This window comes from Diabrotica virgifera, chromosome 2 (assembly GCF_917563875.1).
Source record: "Diabrotica virgifera virgifera chromosome 2, PGI_DIABVI_V3a".
NCBI classification, from domain to species: Eukaryota; Metazoa; Arthropoda; class Insecta; order Coleoptera; family Chrysomelidae; genus Diabrotica; species Diabrotica virgifera.
Genome location: NC_065444.1, coordinates 40,933,531 through 40,952,212, shown reverse-complemented (window position 1 = coordinate 40,952,212; position 18,682 = coordinate 40,933,531). Strand labels below are relative to the sequence as shown.

The 18,682-nt window shown below is 35.6% G+C and overlaps 1 protein-coding gene across 3 annotated transcripts in view; it reads right to left on the bottom strand.

The window, feature by feature from the left end:
* Positions 1–18,682, bottom strand: part of LOC114327982 (cathepsin L-like proteinase) — a 98,443-nt gene that overhangs the window by 49,898 nt on the left and 29,863 nt on the right. The window contains exon 5 of one of the 3 annotated variants that reach the window (XM_050643626.1): positions 10,837–11,145. The exons of the other annotated variants lie outside the window; for them this stretch is intronic. Within the exon in view, the coding sequence (XP_050499583.1) occupies positions 10,877–11,145 (269 nt within the window). The 3' untranslated portion in view covers positions 10,837–10,876. Of the gene's footprint in view, positions 1–10,836; positions 11,146–18,682 lie in introns of those variants that run through there. 3 annotated transcript variants of the gene reach the window in all.

The window sequence follows — 18,682 nt, the reverse complement described above, 5'->3', positions numbered from 1 at the left end:
AAGTTGGATGTGTTAGCAATGCAAGAAACGAAGCAGAAGGGTGACAGTGTGATAACAGTGGACGGTTACAGTTTTTTCAATAGTGGAGGCGCCGATAGAATGCTGGGTACAGGTTTTGTGGTGAGTGAGAGGCTGCAGAAGGCAGTGGTAGCCTTTGAAGCTTTATCAGAAAGGAGCTGTATGCTGAGAATCAGAGGTAAGACTAGAAAGCTAAGTTTATTTAATTTGCATGCCCCTTCAGAAACCAAAGATCAAGAAACAAAAGATGAATTCTATGATATTATAGAACGGGTTTACAATAAAATTCCAAAGTATGATGTTAAAATAATTATAGGGACCTTCATGCTAAAATGGGTAATGAGAACAGGTACAGGAAGACCACAGGTGGAAGGAGTAAGCACCAGGAAAGTAACGACAACGGCAAGATGTTGATGCTTTGCACAGGAGAATAATATGAGAATAATGAGTACATACTTTGATCATCTGGAAGAAGACGCATCTCCTGGCTAAGGAACCTTAGAGAATGGTTTAACTGTAGTTCATTACAACTGTTCAGAGCAGCAGCCAACAAAGTGACCATATCCATTATGATATCCAACCTCCGCTAGGAGATGGAACTTTAACAAGAAGACTTTGATCATAAGGCAATACATAAACAGACGTGGATTTCGCCAGATGGCCAAACAAGGAATCAAATTGACCATATTTTGATTGAAGCTAAACATGCTAAACAAATAACAGATGTACGAAGTTATCGAGGAGCTGATATGGATTCCGATCATATATTGTTGATAACAAAAATAAGAGAAAGAATGCCGAAACCGAGAGGTCAATTGGAAAGTCGAAAAAAATACGATGTTGCCAAATTGAACAACGAGGACATTGCAAAGAGCTTTGAAGCGGAAATTACGGACAAGCTTAGAGGTAGGCAGTACCATGACAATATAGAAACGGAGTGGACAGAAATTGAGGAATCTTTGAAGGAATCAGCAAGTAGCACCTGGGACAAGTAAGTAGAAAACAGGAAAAAGAATGGTTCGATGAAGACTGTAGGAAAAGGTTAGAGAAAGGGAATCAGGCACGACAAAGAATGATAGATGAGCCTAGTGAAAAAAATAGAAAGAAATATGAAGAAGAGAGGAGAAACACAAAAAGAATGTGTAGATATAAAAAGCGGGAACACATGACTAAAAAGCTTGAAGATATTGAACAACACTATATCAATAAGAACATTAGAAATTTCTACCAAGAAGCAAAAAGAAGTAAAGAGCAGTATTCAAGAGGACAAAACTTTTACAGGAGCCAAAAGGGGCACCTAATAGGCGACAAGGAAGGAAAACTGGATAGATGGAGAGAGCATTTTGAGGAACTGCTAAATGAGAGGCAGGAAGGTAATGACGAGGTTCAGATGGAAGTGATACAAGAAAACTACAACCAAGAGGATGTAGTGGGGCCGCCAACAGACGAGGAAATAATGGAAGTTTTAAGAAGCATAAAGAACAACAAGAGTGCGGGTATCAACGACATTCCAGGAGAAATGATTAAACATGGAGGTAAAATATTAGAAAAGAGAATATGCAGCCTACTAAAGATGATATGGGATCAGGAAGAAATGCCGAGACACTGGAGTCAGGCTGTAATATGCCCGATATTCAAAAAGGGAGATAAATCTTAATGTGAAAGTTACAGAGGTATCGCTTTGCTTGATGTAATTTATAAAGTCCTTGCCAAGGTTATAAGAGAAAAATTAGACAGATATATTAGTGTGAAGGTAGGAGAATATCAAGGTGGTTTTAAGAAAGGAAGATCTACCATCGATCAGATTTTCGTACTAAAGATGTTACAGTGCGGTACCTACGAACAACAGCTAAATATGAAGCTCCTGTTTATAGACTTCAAGCAGGCATATGATACAGTCGTAAGGAAACGCCTTTATCAGCACTTCGGTTAATTGGGATACCGGAGAAGTTGGTCAAACTGGTGAAAATGACACTCGAGAGAACAGAAAATCGAGTAGCACTGGAGGGTAGCCTCTCAGAAAAGTTTAAAGTACGAAGGGGTTTGAAGCAGGGAGACCCTCTATCAACTGTCCTTTTTAATTGTGTATTAGCGGCAATATTCAGGGAGAGCGGGATCAGAACGCAAGGTATGATCCATGATAGAAGAACTCAGGTACTTGCGTATGCAGACGACATAGTATTGATAACAAGAACAAAAAGAGAACTGCTAAGAGTATTTAACCTTTTTGAAAGAAAAGCTAAGCAGTACGGTCTGAAAATTAACGAACACAAAACAAAATTTATGGAAATGGGAGATACACTAAATGAAGAACAGGTTTTGAAAATTAGAATAGATAACGATGGAAAAGGATATTGTTTCGAGAAAGTAAAAGAATTTAAATACCTAGGGGTCACTGTAACAGAGAAAGGAGATGAAGTTCCAGAAATTGAAAAAAGAATTGCGAAGGGAAGACGAGCAGTTGGAGCATTGAGCATACTTTTAAAAAGTAGTCTTATCTCAAGAGCAGCAAAATTGCGGTTATATAGTACGGTGATACAACCTACAGTACTGTATATTAGTGAATGTTGGGTTCTGAATAAGAGAGAAGAAAATGCATTGGAAAGATGGGAACGGAGTGTGCTGAGAAAGATTTTCGGTGGTGTGAAAGTGGGAGAGAACGAATGGAGAAGTCGGACGAATGCGGAAGTTCAAGAACTATTTTGGAAGCCAGTAATCAGCCATATGGTAAAAACTAGAAGACTTCGCTGGCTAGAACATGTGGAAAGGATGTCAGGGGACCGATGGGCGAAGAGTATATTGTTAAGAGGTGAGGGAAGAAGAAGGAGGGGTCGACCGCGGAAAAAGTGGCTGGAAGCAGCCAAAGAGGATCTACAAAGAGCAGGCGTTGTAAACTGGAAGACAGCTGCCCTGGACAGAGTAAAGTGGAGAAAGACAGTTGAAAAATTTCAAGCCATGGGCCCCTGAGGCCTGCAGCGCTATTATATATAACTTTCACCGCCAGATACGCATAAGAAGAGATAATCAAACGTGCGAACTAAGCCGCCGCATAGGACTCACTTGGGTGGCATTTGACAAGCTGAGCTATGTCCCTAATCATAACTACCTATGTGTCTCAAAAGAAAAGTCTTTGATTAGTGTGTGTTGCCAGTACTTACCTATGGTGCAGAAACTTTAACAATAACCAAGAAAGTAAGAAATAAAATTTGTTACCCAAAGAGCTATGGAATGGTCAATGTTAGGCATTTCTCGTCGGGATCGAATTACGAACAGGGAGATAAGACGGAGAACAGGAGTGACAGATGTCATAGAAAGAATTATGACCCTAAAGTGGAACTGAGCTGGACACATAGCTAGAATGTCGGACAACAGATGGACACAGCGAATAATACACTGCAGACCAAGACAAGAAGCATATCGAAGTAGAGGTCGTCCGCCAACCAGATGGTCTGATGACATAAAACGGATCGACAAAAACTGGATGACATCACAAAACAGAAATGCATGGAAAAGACTGAGGGAGACCTATATCCAGCAGTGGATAGATCCGGGTTAAATGATGATGATGATGAATTTGTAGCGCCATGCCGTAAGCATAATGGAAATACGAATGCAAATATTGCATTTATCTCAAAACTTCGTTTTTGAGGTTAGGTCACTGTTGCTCTGAGCGCCTCAAATATGAGACAGAAATTATTGTTTCTGACGGATTTAGAGTCTTGCCACCCCAAGTGTACCATAAATTAGTTTCATTAGTTCATGCTGATTTTCCACTATTCAGAACTTTCCGTTGGCGCAATTAAATCTCTCTTCTCCCCTGTTGTGTTATTGACTTTCCTTCCTTTATTTTATTTATTATATCCTCTCCATAAGTATGTGCCACAAATACAGAATCTATTTGATAAGTGGATCCAAAACTTTATTATCAATATTTTAGATGTCTTTTTTCTATTTAGATTTGTCTACAACTTTATGTTTCTAGCTAATTAATAAATAAACTGGTTGAAAAATTAACAGTACACTTTCCTACAAATTTTATTTAGTTATATTGCACCTTTACAAAACTGGATAGCTGGTCATCAAAGCCAAACCACACAATTTAGCATTTCTCTTCAACCTAAAGTAACCTTCTTCACCCCAACTTGCTCCCCATGAGTTCTTGACAATCCAGTAGGGCGTGTTATTCTCTTCACCGTAACCTACGACGAGGATTCCGTGATCCAAATAATCAAATAAGTTTACGCACAGTTGGCTGTCAAATATGCCACTTGAGTACAACTGGATTGGTTCAGCGTAAATAGCTGCAGAAAATGGGCCAATAGTACCTAAAAGAGAAGACAAGATAATCAAATACTAATAGAAAAATCGCGTTTTAACAGAATTTATATTAAATAGAAATAGACGGTTTCGTTTTGATTCAATTCGAGTCTCTTACCATCCTCTGACACATGTTTATAGGTTTACCCGTTATCAAAGAGGCTTTGTAAGAAGAATGAACTGAATAATAATGAAAATAATGATAAATATGTACATTTAAATATTCTACCAACGTATGCCTTTAGCGACATCTAAAGAGGAAATATGATATGAGTAAGGATAAAACGATATAACGACTAAAGTAATCTGTGAATCTATTTAATCAATCCATCAATATTCTTTATTTCATCTGACTTTTACAAGTATTGAAATGCGTCAAATACAATCTATGATCAGTAAAAACTATAAGTACATAAAAACAGTTAACATAAATAGTCGGAGAGATAGAAGCGGATTTTGTGCGTGATAAGTAATATGGAAAAACTATACGGGGATATGTTGAATTAGTTGTGTACATGACTTACACCAACGACCGGAAACCAGAGTTGGGGCCGAGGGTAGTTATAAGTGGTCAAAGTCGCGGATTTTATTATTTTTTTTATGACGCTCATGATCGAGATAGTGCACCAAAATTTGGGAATAAGTAGGTCATGACGTCACTAAGCAAAATCTCTAGGGGCGGAACGCTGCGTGGCCGACAAAGGGGTGGGGGTAGGAGTGAATATAAAAAATATAAAGGGTTTTTTGCGACGTTTGCGATTGAGATAGTGGACCAAAATTTGGGAATAAGTAGATCATGACATTACTAAGTAAAATCCCCAGAGCCGGAAACCAGAGTTGGGGATGAGGGCAGTTGTAAGGGGTTAAAGTCGCCGTATTTATTATTTTTTTTGTGACGCTCATGATCGAGAGAGTGCACCAAAATTTGGGAATAAGTAGGTCATGACATAACTAAGTAAAAACTCCAGGGGTGGCACGCTGCGTGGCCGACAAAGGGGTGGAGCAGGGGTGAATACAAAAAATATAGGGGGTTTTTTGCGACGTTCGTGATTGACATAGTGTACCAAAATTTGGGAATAAGTAGACCATGACATAACTAAGTAAAATGCTCAGAGCCGGAAACCAGAGTTGGGCATGAGAATAGTTATAAGGGGTCAAAATCGCCGTTTTATTATTTTTTTTGTGACGCTCATGATCGAGATAGTGCACCAAAATTTGGGAATAAGTAGACCATGACATAACTAAGTAAAATGCTCAGAGCCGGAAACCAGAGTTGGGCATGAGAATAGTTATAAGGGGTCAAAATCGCCGTTTTATTATTTTTTTTGTGACGCTCATGATCGAGATAGTGCACCAAAATTTGGGAATAAGTAGGTAATGAGGTAACTAAATATAATATGCAGGGGTGGACCGCTGCGTGGCCGATAAAGGGGTGGGGGTAGGTGTGAATATAAAAAATATAAGGGGTTTTTTGCGACGTGCTAGATTGAGATGGTGCACCAAAATTTGGGAATAAGTAGACCATGACTTAGCTAAGTAAAATCCCCAGAGCCAAAAACCAGAGTTGGGGATGAGGGTAGTTTTAAGGTGTCAAATTCGCAGTATGTATTATTATTTTGTGACCTGGCACAACATTTGTCCCCCACGCAGCGTTCCGCCCCTGGAGATTTTCCTTAGTAATGTCATGATCTACTTATTCCCAAATTTTGGTGCACTATCTCGATCACGAACGGCAAAAAAACCCCTATATATTTTTATACTCACCCCTGCCTACCACCCCTTTGTACCCCAAGCAGCGTTCCGCCCCTGAAGATTTTACTTAGTTACGTCATAACCTACTTACTCCCAAATTTTGGTGCACTATCTCGATCACGAACGGCAAAAAACCCCTATATATTTTTATACTCACCCCTGCCTACCACCCCTTTGTACCCCAAGCAGCGTTCCGCCCCTGAAGATTTTACTTATTTACGTCATAACCTACTTACTCCCAAATTTTGGTGCACTATCTCCATCATGAGCGCCCAAAAAAAAATAATAAAAACCGCGAATTTTACTCCTTATAACTACCCTCGTCCGCCACTCTGGTTTCCGCCTCTGGGGATATTAATTACTTATGTCATGGTCCACTTATTCCCAAATTTTGGTGCACTATCTCAATCACGAACGTCGCCAAAAACCCCTCATATTTTTTTATATTCACCCCTGCCCCACCCCTTTGTCGGCCACGCAGCGTTCCACTCCTGGAGATTTTACTTAGTTACGTCATGACCTACTTATTCCTAAATTTTGGTGCGCTATATCCATCATGAGCGTCACAAAAAAAAAATAATAAAAAACGGAACTTTAACCCCTTATAACTACCTTCCTTCCTCACTCTGGTTTCCAGCTCTGGGGATTTTAATTATTTATGTCATGTTCTACTTACACCCAGATTTTGGTGCACTATCTCAATCACGAACGTCGCAAAAAACCCCTTATAATTTTTATGTTCACCCCTACCCCCACCCCTTTGTCGGTCACGCAGCGTTGAGCCCCTAGAGATTTTACTTAGGTACGTCATGACCTACTTATTCCCAAATTTTGGTGCATTATCTCGATCATGAGCGTCATAAAAAAATAATAAAATCCGCGAATTTTACCCCTTATAACTACCCTCGGCCCCAACTCTGGTTTCCGGCCGTTGGTGAAAGTCATGTACACAACTAATTCAACATATCCCCGTATAGTTTTTCCATATTACTTATCACGCACAAAATCCGCTCCCAGCTCTTAGACTAGAAATACAAAAACAGATATCCATACGCATAATTTATAGATAAAGAATAGATTATTCTCGAAAATGCCAATACCCAAACAATAGGTACACTATTGTGTACCTCTTTCATACTTCGTTTCATATTTTCATACTTCCTATTTTTCATACTTCCATTGTGTACCTCTTTCATCTTGTGTACTTCTTTCATACACACTCTTTCAAACCTTTAAGAGTAAAGCGATTACAAAAATTGCAATTTGGCATTATACAGTGGCCTCTAAGGCTAGCACTCCACTTGCGATTTGTAGTCGCGGCGACAAAATAAATCGCTGTCGCAGAAAATTTGGCTTTTAGATGTTTTTTTACTCTAGATAAAGAAGAAGTCAAAACGTCAATTAATACTTTATGAGAGAAACATAAAAACGATGTTAATGAAACCAAAAGGGAACTTGCATAATGAAATTATCCATTTTGTAACGTTATGCCAAAATTTGAATAAACATATAATTTATGAAAAATTTGATGTCATCCAGGATGTAAAGGCAACTTTTCCCAATATCTTAACTGCAAATTTATTTGACGCGTCAGGTGAGCGGTCTTTTTCGGCTTTAAAAATAATAAAAACATATTTAAGGTCAAATTTGGATCAAAAAAACCTAGAAGCATTATCACTAATGTATATAGAGAATGAAGAACTGGAGAAACTGGATTGTGATAATATTATATTAGTGAAGTCACTAAAGGTTTTCACCTCCGATTTCGTTGAACCTCCATCGATTTTCATGAAAATTGGTGACTAATTAGAGGATACCTCAAGGAGCAAAGGTGACATAATGCTAACTTGCACTTTTACCCTGGGGGTGGATGCCACCCCTTCTCGGAGGTGAAAATTATTTTATTAAAAATAATACCATAAATCGATAGAGGGACAAATTATGAGCAAAATTTGTTATATCAAGTTATTAATATAAATCAACACTTTTTGAGTTATTAAAGACCAAAAATTTTATTTTTTCATAAAGAAAATGCATGTTTTAAATCGGCTTTTCACGTATAACTCAAAAACTATAAGCTTTTACAAAATAGTCATTATTTCTGAAATTGATGATAATAAAAAACTGAATCCATTCCTCATAAAAAGAACTAAATTAATGTTAGTTCAAAGTGAGTTATTGGCAATTGAATGTGTATATTTTTCGACGAGTACTCAAATCTAAGTATTCAAGCTTAAATAACGGGAAAACGATGCAATGTATCTGCAAATCATTTGTCAACGTACTTCGGAATACCTATTAAATGAGCTTCGGAACAAGTTAATAGCCTCAAGATTAAGCAAGTTATGATGAAAATAAAAGAACCCTTTCGAAATTTTTAGGAGAAAGTGAACAATAAAACATACGCCATTTCCACAAAAATTAAAATTTACAATAATCCTTACACTAACTTCTTTATATTAGCATACGTAATGATTTCAATAATTTTAACCGGTTTAAAATGCATATTTTTGAAAAAATAGGTATAATTTAAAAAAATCATAATTTTTAAAATTATTGTAATTTTCATATTCTTTTGATAATAACTCCAAAAATACTTAACATACGTAAAAAATGATAAATAACCAAATTTTAGTTTATTCTATGTCAAATATTTTACCTGTTTTACTAATACCATAGGGTAATAAATAACCGAGATAGTAACGTTTAAATCTTAAATTTTTCTGTGAACACCATGCAACCGGGGCAATTTAATTTCATTTTAAAAAAAGTGAGGGTTTTAAAAGATTAAATCCAACGCGTTTAAGTAGTTCTTGGAACTAACTTCCAAACAGTTTTTAGATAAACCTGATATCTTAAAAATAAACGGATTTATTAAAAAAAAACACTAACATTTTTTTGGAAAAATTAAAAAAAAAATAAATTTTGAAAAAGTTTTGTTGCATAAATTTTAATGCTATCAACATGTCCGGGGGCTCATTTAATAGATATTTTTAAGTACTTTGACAAATGTTTAATAAGTTTATGTTATAAAATGCATCATTTTCCCGTTATTTCAGCTTGAATACTTAAATTTTTTTACTCGCCGAAAAAAATATATATTCAATTACCTATAACTCACTTTTAGTTAACACTAAAAGGTTTTTCTAGTAAAGTATTTATTTCATTTTTAATTAGCTTTAATTTTGGTAATATTAACTTTTTTGCAAAAACTAAATATTTTTGAGTAATTGATGAAAAATCGATTAAAAATATGAATTTTTCTCAAGAAAAATTAAAATTTTTGATCTTCAATAAATCAAAAGGTATTGATTTATTTTAATAACTTAAAGTCACAAATTTTGCTTATAATTTGTCCCTCTATCGAATTATGGGGTTATTTTCAATAAAATAATTTTCACCCCCGAGAAGGGGAGGCATCTACCCCCAGGGTAAATGCGTAAGTTGGCACCATGTCACCTTTGTTCCTTGAGATATCCTCTAATCACTCACCAATTTTCATGCAAATCTATGGAGGTTCAACGAAATCGGAGGTAATAGCTCATATCCACCTCCAGTGACTGCATTATATGGCAGTTTGCGAGATGCCAAATCAAGAAAAAAAGTGATCTAATTTTTGTCTTCGTGTATTTTTTACAATATTTTTTTTTGCTTTCCATGTGTTGTTTTGTGTTGTTTTGTGGAACTTTCTCTTTTTTATTTATGTTTTTAAAAGTATTTTTTGAATTATTTTTTACGTTTGCTATTCTTCTTGCTTGTTCAAAAAAATACTTTATGGATTTTACAATAAACCATTATAGTTAATGCATGTGTTTTCTTGTTAAAAAAACTGACAACGAATAGCAATGAAGGGGGCCCCTAAACCTCCATCGCCCAGGGCCCGAAGTTAGGTTAAACCGGCACTGCCGCTCGTCAGAGATTTGTTTAATTTTCTCTATATACCATGCTATATTTCTGCGCGTTCAGGGACCTGAAAAACCCGCTGCTTCATATAGATTTCAGAGTAGCGTAGGTTTTTTACATCCCGATACTACTCTGAATGTCTTCTTTAGCACAGTATCAAATTGTTCGGTGTTGTGGGTAGATCTGCTCGAAACCTCGTACGCATATTCGGCAGTTGAAAAACACAGTGCCTGGGCCGTACTTCTTAAGGCTCCAGGACATGCCCCCCATTTACTTCTCGTTAGCTTACTGACTATATTGAGAAAATGGTCCCAATTATTTCTAGAGAATGGTCCCAATTTTCATTGACGTTCGTACCAAGGTAGGTTTTACTCTGTCTATTTGTTGACCATTCACACTGATTCATCCAAATTGCCATTCCTTCTTAGAGATCATCATACACTCTGTTGTCTTAGTAAGTATTAATGAAAGTCCGTATCTCTGACTGGCTTCTGCGATTCTGTTCATTAAATCCTGGAGGGCTTCAGAACTGTTAGCGAATATCACCGTGTCGTCTGCGTATCTTATGTTATTGATACATTCTCCGTTAATTCGAATTCCGGCATCCACTGCTTCTTAAAAGATTTCCTCAGAGTAGATGTTGAACAGCAGTGGTGATAGTGTACATCCCTGAAGGATCCCACGTTTGATTTCTACGAGTATATCGTTGGATTCTTCTGCTTCTGTCAGGAGAGACGATGTTTGATTTCGACGATCAATATTTTTTATGTCTTCTTTTTGTTTAGATTTGTCTATATTTTTATATTGGTAGCTAATTAATAAAAAAACTGGATAAAAAAATAAAAGTTCTCCATTTTACCTTATTTTATTTACTTATATTGCACCTTTACAAAACTGGATAACTGGCCATCTGAGCCAAACCACATAATGCAATATTTCTCTTCAACCTGAAGTAACCTTCTTCACCCCAAGTTGCTCCCCATGAGTTCTTGACAATCCAGTAGGGTGTGCCATTCTCTTCACCGTAACCTACGACGAGAATTCCGTGATCCAAGTATTCGACATAGTTCAAGCAATTTGGGTCGTCATATATACCGCTTGAGTAGAACTGGATTGGTTCAGCCCAAATAGCTGCAGAAATGGGACCAACAGTACCTAAAAGAGAAGAAAAGATAACCAAATACCTAATACTAGAAATATCGTATTTTAACATAATTTATATCTATTTTTATTTTTCCACAAACAATTATATGAATTCTAACATTAAAACACTGAAAACGCTTGTTTTCTATACTTCCACAAAATTTATTGTAACTAAGTGACTACAGCTGTTTCGGCAGAGTGCCTTTCTCAAGTGATATAGTTTACAATGTGTTTGCCCTTTTAAGTCTTCAACTGAAGAGGTTGAGGAGTGGGGAGCTGTTTGTCTCGAGTTGGTCATTCAGAATTATATCTGTATTTTTCAGTTTATTAATTTCCATAGATTCTGAAAAAGATAGCTTAAGGCCTTTATTTTAAATGTGCAGAATTTGAAACTCTTCATTGAAAGAATTATTATGATCTAGAAGGTGAAGTGCGTATGTAGAAGTGTCTGTTTTTCTATTGTTGAATGCCCTTTTGTGTTCTGCTATCCGTTTGTCAAAAATTCTGCCAGTTTGACCGATGTACGTTTTCGGACAGCCACCACAAGTTAGTTTGTACACACCACTCTGTAGTTGCTTTCTCTTTCGGCTTTTATTGTTCTTAATATATTTGCTTAAGTTGTTGTTAGTTCTGAAAGCTGGTGTTATTCCTTTCTTTTTTATGTATCTGGCTATTTTTGTTGTTATCTTGCCAGTATATGTGAGAGAGCAGAAGGTACTAGGTTCTTTCTGTGGTGGTGGATACACTAATTTCAGGGCTTTCTTATGAAGTTTTTGGTTTAAAATTTTGTTAACTGTTTGTTCGTTATAGCCGTTGTTTACTGCTATTTGTTTAATGATGTTTAGTTCTATCTTAAAGTTATTTTTTGTCATGGGAATTTCTGTCAGTCTATGTACCATGCTATGGTAGGCTGCTAATTTGTGTTGTGTAGGATGGGATGATGAATTGTGTATAGTTGTGTCAGTATGGGTAGGTTTATGATATACGGAGAACTCATGTTTGTTGTGTAGTCTGGAAACCGTTACATCTAGAAAGTTTATGGAGTTATTCTGTTCTGTTTCTATTGTAAACTCAATATTATTATGAAGTAAATTAATATATGATAGAAATTGGTCAAGTTGTCTGTTAGTTCCTGTAAAGCATACTAGTATATCATCCACGTATCTCCACCAATATAAGAACTGTTTAAATACGGGATGTTTAGAAATTGTTGTTGGAACTAACAGACAACTTGACCAATTTCTATCATATATTAATTCACTTCATAATAATATTGAGTTTACAATAGAAACAGAACAGAATAACTCCATAAACTTTCTAGATGTAACGATTTCCAGACTACACAACAAACATGAGTTCTCCGTATATCATAAACCTACCCATACTGACACAACTACACACAATTCATCATCCCATCCTACACAACACAAATTAGCAGCCTACCATAGCATGAAACATAGACTGACAGAAATTCCCATGACAAAAAATAACTTCGAGATAGAACTAAACATCATTAAACAAATAGCAGTAAACAACGGCTATAACGAACAAACAGTTAACAAAATTTTAAACCAAAAACTCCATAAGAAAGCCCTGAAATTAGTGTATCCACCACCACAGAAAGAACCCAGTACTTTCTGCTCTCTCACATATACTGGCAAGATAACAACAAAAATAGCCAGATACATAAAAAAGAAAGGAATAACACCAGCTTTCAGAACTAACAACAACTTAAGCAAATATATTAAGAACAATAAAAGCCGAAAGAGAAAGCAACTACAGAGTGGTGTGTACAAACTAACTTGTGGTGACTGTCCGAAAACGTACATCGGTCAAACTGGCAGGACTTTTGACAAACGGATAGCAGAATACAAAAGGGCATTCAACAATAGAAAAACAGACACTTCTACATACGCACTTCACCTTCTAGATCATAATCATTCTTTCAATGCTTTCAGCTCCCCACTCCTCAACCTCTTCAGTTGAAGACTTAAAAAGGCAAACACATTGTAAACTATATCACTTGAGAAAGGCACTCTGCCGAAACAGCTGTAATCACTTAGTTATAATAAATTTTGTGGAAGTATAGAAAACAAACGTTTTCAGTGTTTTATTGTTAGATAAAATGAACTTCCATCAAGTAACGGTCGAATCCATCAATTAATTATATGAATTCTTTTTCGAATCCTGGTTTATTAACATTACTCTTCTCAAGAACTTTCCCAATATTTGTCAATTAGTGCAGTAGTGCAGAGTTTCATCCTGGACACTCACTGAAGCGACGTAGAAAAAACTTAAAGCCTTCGAGATGTGGCTATACAGGGGAATCCTAAGGATATCATGGATGAACAAGATAGCCAACGAGACCGTACTACGAAGAATGGGGAAAGAAAGAGAAGTTATGTATACGATTAAAAGGAGAAAGTTAGAATAATGAGAAACGACACCAAATGCAGATTACTGAAAATAATCCTTCAAGGCAAATTACTCGGAAAGGGAGGAATTGGGAGAAGAAGAATATCATGGTTAAAGAACCCGAGGAAATGGTTCACTATAACAATAACTAATCTATTTAAAGCTTCAGTTAATAAACTAATTATAGTCAGAATTATCGCCAATATTCGAAGAGAATAATCACCAAAAGAAGAAGTGCAGTAAAGCAGATGACCTGCAATTTCCAGCTAGCCACAACGGAGCTTTAAGTATGGAACCACACATACATTTAAGACTATTTCTTGTATCGGTATCAATCAATTTTGCCGTATCGGAGACCTGAGGTTTCTTAGTAAATTTTAATAAGCGAAACATGTCGTCCGTGGCAGAATAAATTAATTGTACATCTTTTCATAGATTTCTCTTTACCCAAATAATTTATATTTGTGACGATGATACAATTTTATCGTCTAGAGTACGTCTATGTATCAACCATAACGTGTTTTTATAGTCTAAGAGCTAGAGCCGAAAAATCACCGTCATGAGTAATATGGAGTTTGGCATGTAATGTGAAATGTGTCTATTGAATATTGATAATTATGACCCCTTTCAGGCTGACGTCTCAGTGGATACGGGAAGTAGCAATAAGGGATGAAAGGAAAAAATTAGTGTAGTCTTTAAAGGTTTTCACCTCCTATTTTGTTAAACCTACATCGATTTTCTTGAAAATTGGTGACTAGTTAGAGCATACCCCAAGAAATAAAAATGATTTGGTGCCATCTTGCACTTTTACCCTGGGGGTGGATACCACCCCATCCCGGGGGTGAAAACTATTTTATTAAAAATAACCCCACAAATCGATAGAGAGACAAATTATAAGTAAAATTTGTTATATCATGTTATTAAAATAAATCAACACTTTTTGAGTTATTAAAGATCAAAGATTTGTCTGTTTCAGAGGACATGCGTGAAGTTATGAGTGATAAAAAGAACATATTAATTAATTGTATGTTACTAATATATTATTTTTACATTATTTCGATATTATAAATTTAGCAAAAGTGTATTCGAATATGTAAAATGTACCCATTATTGGACACCCCCCAGTTCCTGGATATATTCAGTTTATATTGATAGAAAAAATTCAATTAAATATCGAAATAATATAAAAATAATATTTTACTAACATACAATTAATTAATATGTTCTTTCTGTCATCCGTAACTTCACGCATATGCTCTTAAATAGACAAATCTTTAATCTTTATTAACTCAAAAAGTATTGATTTATTTTAGTAACACGATACAACAAATTTTACTTAAAATTTGTCCCTCTATCGATTTGTGGGGTTATTTTTAATAAAATTGTTTTCACCCGCGGGAAGGGGTGATACGAACAAGTACATGGTGGTTACGAAGAACCCAAGACCAAGGGTTAGACAAAACGTAACAATTAATGAATACAATTTTGAAGTCGTCAAAGAATTTAAGTACTTGGGAGCGATCATAACATCTGAAAATAACTATGAAAAGGACGTGGCAGCCAGGATTATTGTAGGAAACAGGGCATATTACTCGTTAAGGACCCCACTTAAATCAAAAATACTCTCAAGACCAGCAAAAATAAGAGTATATAAGACAATAATTCGTCCCACACTAACGTATGGAAGCGAAACCTGGACTCTGAATCAGCGGGAAACAACAAAGTTACTGGTACTTGAAAGAAAGATACTGCGGACTATCTATGGGCCTTGCAGAGAAGAGACAACAGGAGAATGGAGAAGAAGACACAATGATGAACTCCAGACAATATACGGAGATGAAAACATAGTACGCTACATTAAACCAAACAGAATACGATGGGCGGGTCACGTACTAAGATCAAGTGACGAAAGACTTCTAAATGCCACATTTGGGAAAGGCCCGATGGAAAAAGGTCAGTTGGTCGCCCAAGAAAGAGATGGAAGGACGCAGTAGCCAGCGATCTACGCAAAATGGGAGTACAGCAATGGGAAATAGCTGCTCAGGACCGACAACAATGGAGGGAAATAGTAAACGCGGCCAAGACTCACATAGAGTTGTAGAGCCAAATGATGATGATGATGATGCGGGAAGGGGTGGTATTCACCACCAGGGTAAAAGTGCAAATTTGCACCAAATCAGTTTTATTTCTTGAGGTATACTCTAACAAGTCACCAATTTTCATGCAAATCGATAGAAGTTTAACAAAATAGGAGGTGAAAACCTTTAATGACTGCACTAACTTTCCCCTTTCATACCTTTTTGCTACTTCCTATATCCCAGCCTAAAAGGGGTCATAATTGTCAATATACAATAGACGCATTTCACATGCCAAACTCCATATTACTTATGACGATGATTTTTCGGCTCTAGCTCTCCGTCTATTATATCTAGTGTTGCCCAAAATCGGTCTTGGTCTTGCAGTCTTGGTCTTGTTCTTGCGTTTTCGCAAGACCAAGACCAAGACCAAGACCGCCTAGTTTGGGCAAGACTAAGACGTACCGTGCAAGACTTAAGCAAGAACAAGACTAAGCCTGCGAGACTCTTGAGTCTTGCAGTTAGAATTGAGGGTCGTTTTAGGGAGTATATAGGAAAATAAAATATTTTGCATATACTTTCCCAGCAGACGATTTCTTCGCTCTGAACTTAATTGTCCAGGTTTTTGGTACAAGTGTACCAATCAAACTGTGTTTTTTTCTCAAAGTTCGCATCACCCTATGGAATATTCTAGCATTTATAAAATACTGAAATTAAAACCCAACTATCGACTTTTTATTTTCTTAATATTTTATATTTTCTTAACATTCTGTTTTTGATTCATTCGCTTATGTTGGATAATAAAAGAATTTTACTAGCTACTTTTTTAGAGGTACTTTTTTAACTAGCCATATTTTTCATCAATACAGGGTGTTTTTAAATAAGTATGGTGATCTTACAAGGTAATTCGGCACGAAAAATAATGACACTTTGATTTATAAACATAGGTTTGTCCTATTAGAGGTAAAATTCAATAGCTACACTTTGTACTTGATGAGTTTTTCCATGAACACAATTATTGGATATTGAGAAGTTAATGAATTTATCTCCATAAAGTATCATGACGTTGGGATTCAAAATGAAATAGGTAATGAATACAATGTTAATGAACAATTAAGTAAATAAGTTTATACAAAACAGTTGCCTCTATACAGAATCACATGTGATAGAAACAGAAATAATGTTATTGTTAAAATATCAACATCCATTTTATACATACAAAGGTATACAAAATTTTGCTGACTTACAAGTACTAAAGATCTATCAAAAATAACAGTGTACTATTTAAACAATGAACAATAAGTTGTGTTCTTTGAAAATAAAAAATGCCATTATTTCGGCGTTCATGAGAGCCACAAGCACAAAAGTCGCTTGCTTATCGCAAAATAGATAATGTTACCCATTATGTAAGCGTAGGCTATCTGTTACAAAGAAATTTAAACTCATATTTTTTTAATCAATCGCCGATCATAAAATGCACACTATACAGTTTCAACAATACAATATAACACACAAGTCGCCTGCTTTAATCGCAAAATAGATTATGTAAGATATTTGCTACAAAGAAATAACTTATTTCTTTAATCAATCACCGAATAGGTAATGAACACAAAAATAATAATTAGTTATGTTTAATAATGTATTGTTTGAAAGATCACTAAGTATGTATTACCGATTCGGCACCCCAGATTGTAAGGAAAAATTCACTAAGTGCAATAATAAGTTTTAATGAAATCCACAAGGAAAAGAAAAAGTTTTCCTGTAGTTGGCTGTATACCATCAATCACAAAATTGGAAAGAAATCCTTTGTAAAAGGTATAAATTTTTTTTATTATTTTATGTAAAGGGTTTTTACCCAGATATTTTCTTTTGTGGCTCAGCCAGCATCCAGTTTATCGAACACTGATGATGATTTTTTATAAAAATCGAAAACGTTTTGTTGTGATGTAGCCCCTTTTAAGGGATTTTTAATAAAAATTTTTATACCTTTTACAAAGGATTTCTTGCCAATTTTAAGTTTTAATGAGTTTTCCCTCAAACCCAAATTCACAATCATGCACAAGTGAAGTATACCATAAATTATCTCAGCAATTAGAATAGAACCCCAGGTGACTTCTCCAGGGCTGGACAGTACCGTATTGAGTTCAAATTGATGAAAATGTCAAAATCTCAAAAAGTGCACTTAGTGAGTTTTAACTCTAATAGGAAGGTATGTCCTCAAATGCTTCGTTTCCGAAATGGGGGTATTAAAATTTTTCTTACAAACTGATGATTTATTTATTGCTCTAAAACCTGTTGAGATATGCAAATGAAATTTGGTGCGTTTTATGGGGTAGTAAGCAATTAAGAATTTAATATTCACCATTGGCGTACATACGTAACATGACTCGTTTCTTTAGAATTATCCCTTAAAGTTTGCCATACTTATTTAAGAACACCCTGTATTAATGAAAAACGTGGGTAGTTGTTAAAATACCTAACTTTTTTGTTATACAACATAAGCGAATGAATCAAAAACAGAATGTTAAGAAAACATCAGACTATAGTTGGGTTTTAATTTCAGTATTTTAAATGCTAGAATATTCCACAAAATGATGCGAACTTTGAGAAAATAACACAGTTTGATTGGTATACCCGGTATCCGGTATACAATGACACTTTACCTGTCTAGCAACAATATTTTTCCAGTGATATTGTTAAAGAATAAGGCTCTATAGCCTTATACATATATAAGGCTAACAAGCGAGATATTGAAGAGTAAGTTTCACTCTGCTTGTGAAGCAGTTGACGTGCCATCAAATCTCATACTGGACTGTCTGACCCAACGTAGTGGATAAAAATGAGAACTGGCATTAACATATTGTGCAGATCTGTCACCGAATTGAATGTTTTTCAAATCACAGATAGTGAATAGCAAATAAACTAAAAAATGCACAGGTTTCTAATAAACTTTAGTTAGTTAGAATATGAGCACGGATCGCTTACATCGTGAGTTCAAACCCCACCCGGTGTCAGATATTTATTAATTTGGTTGGTTTTTACTATGGCTATGGTATTCA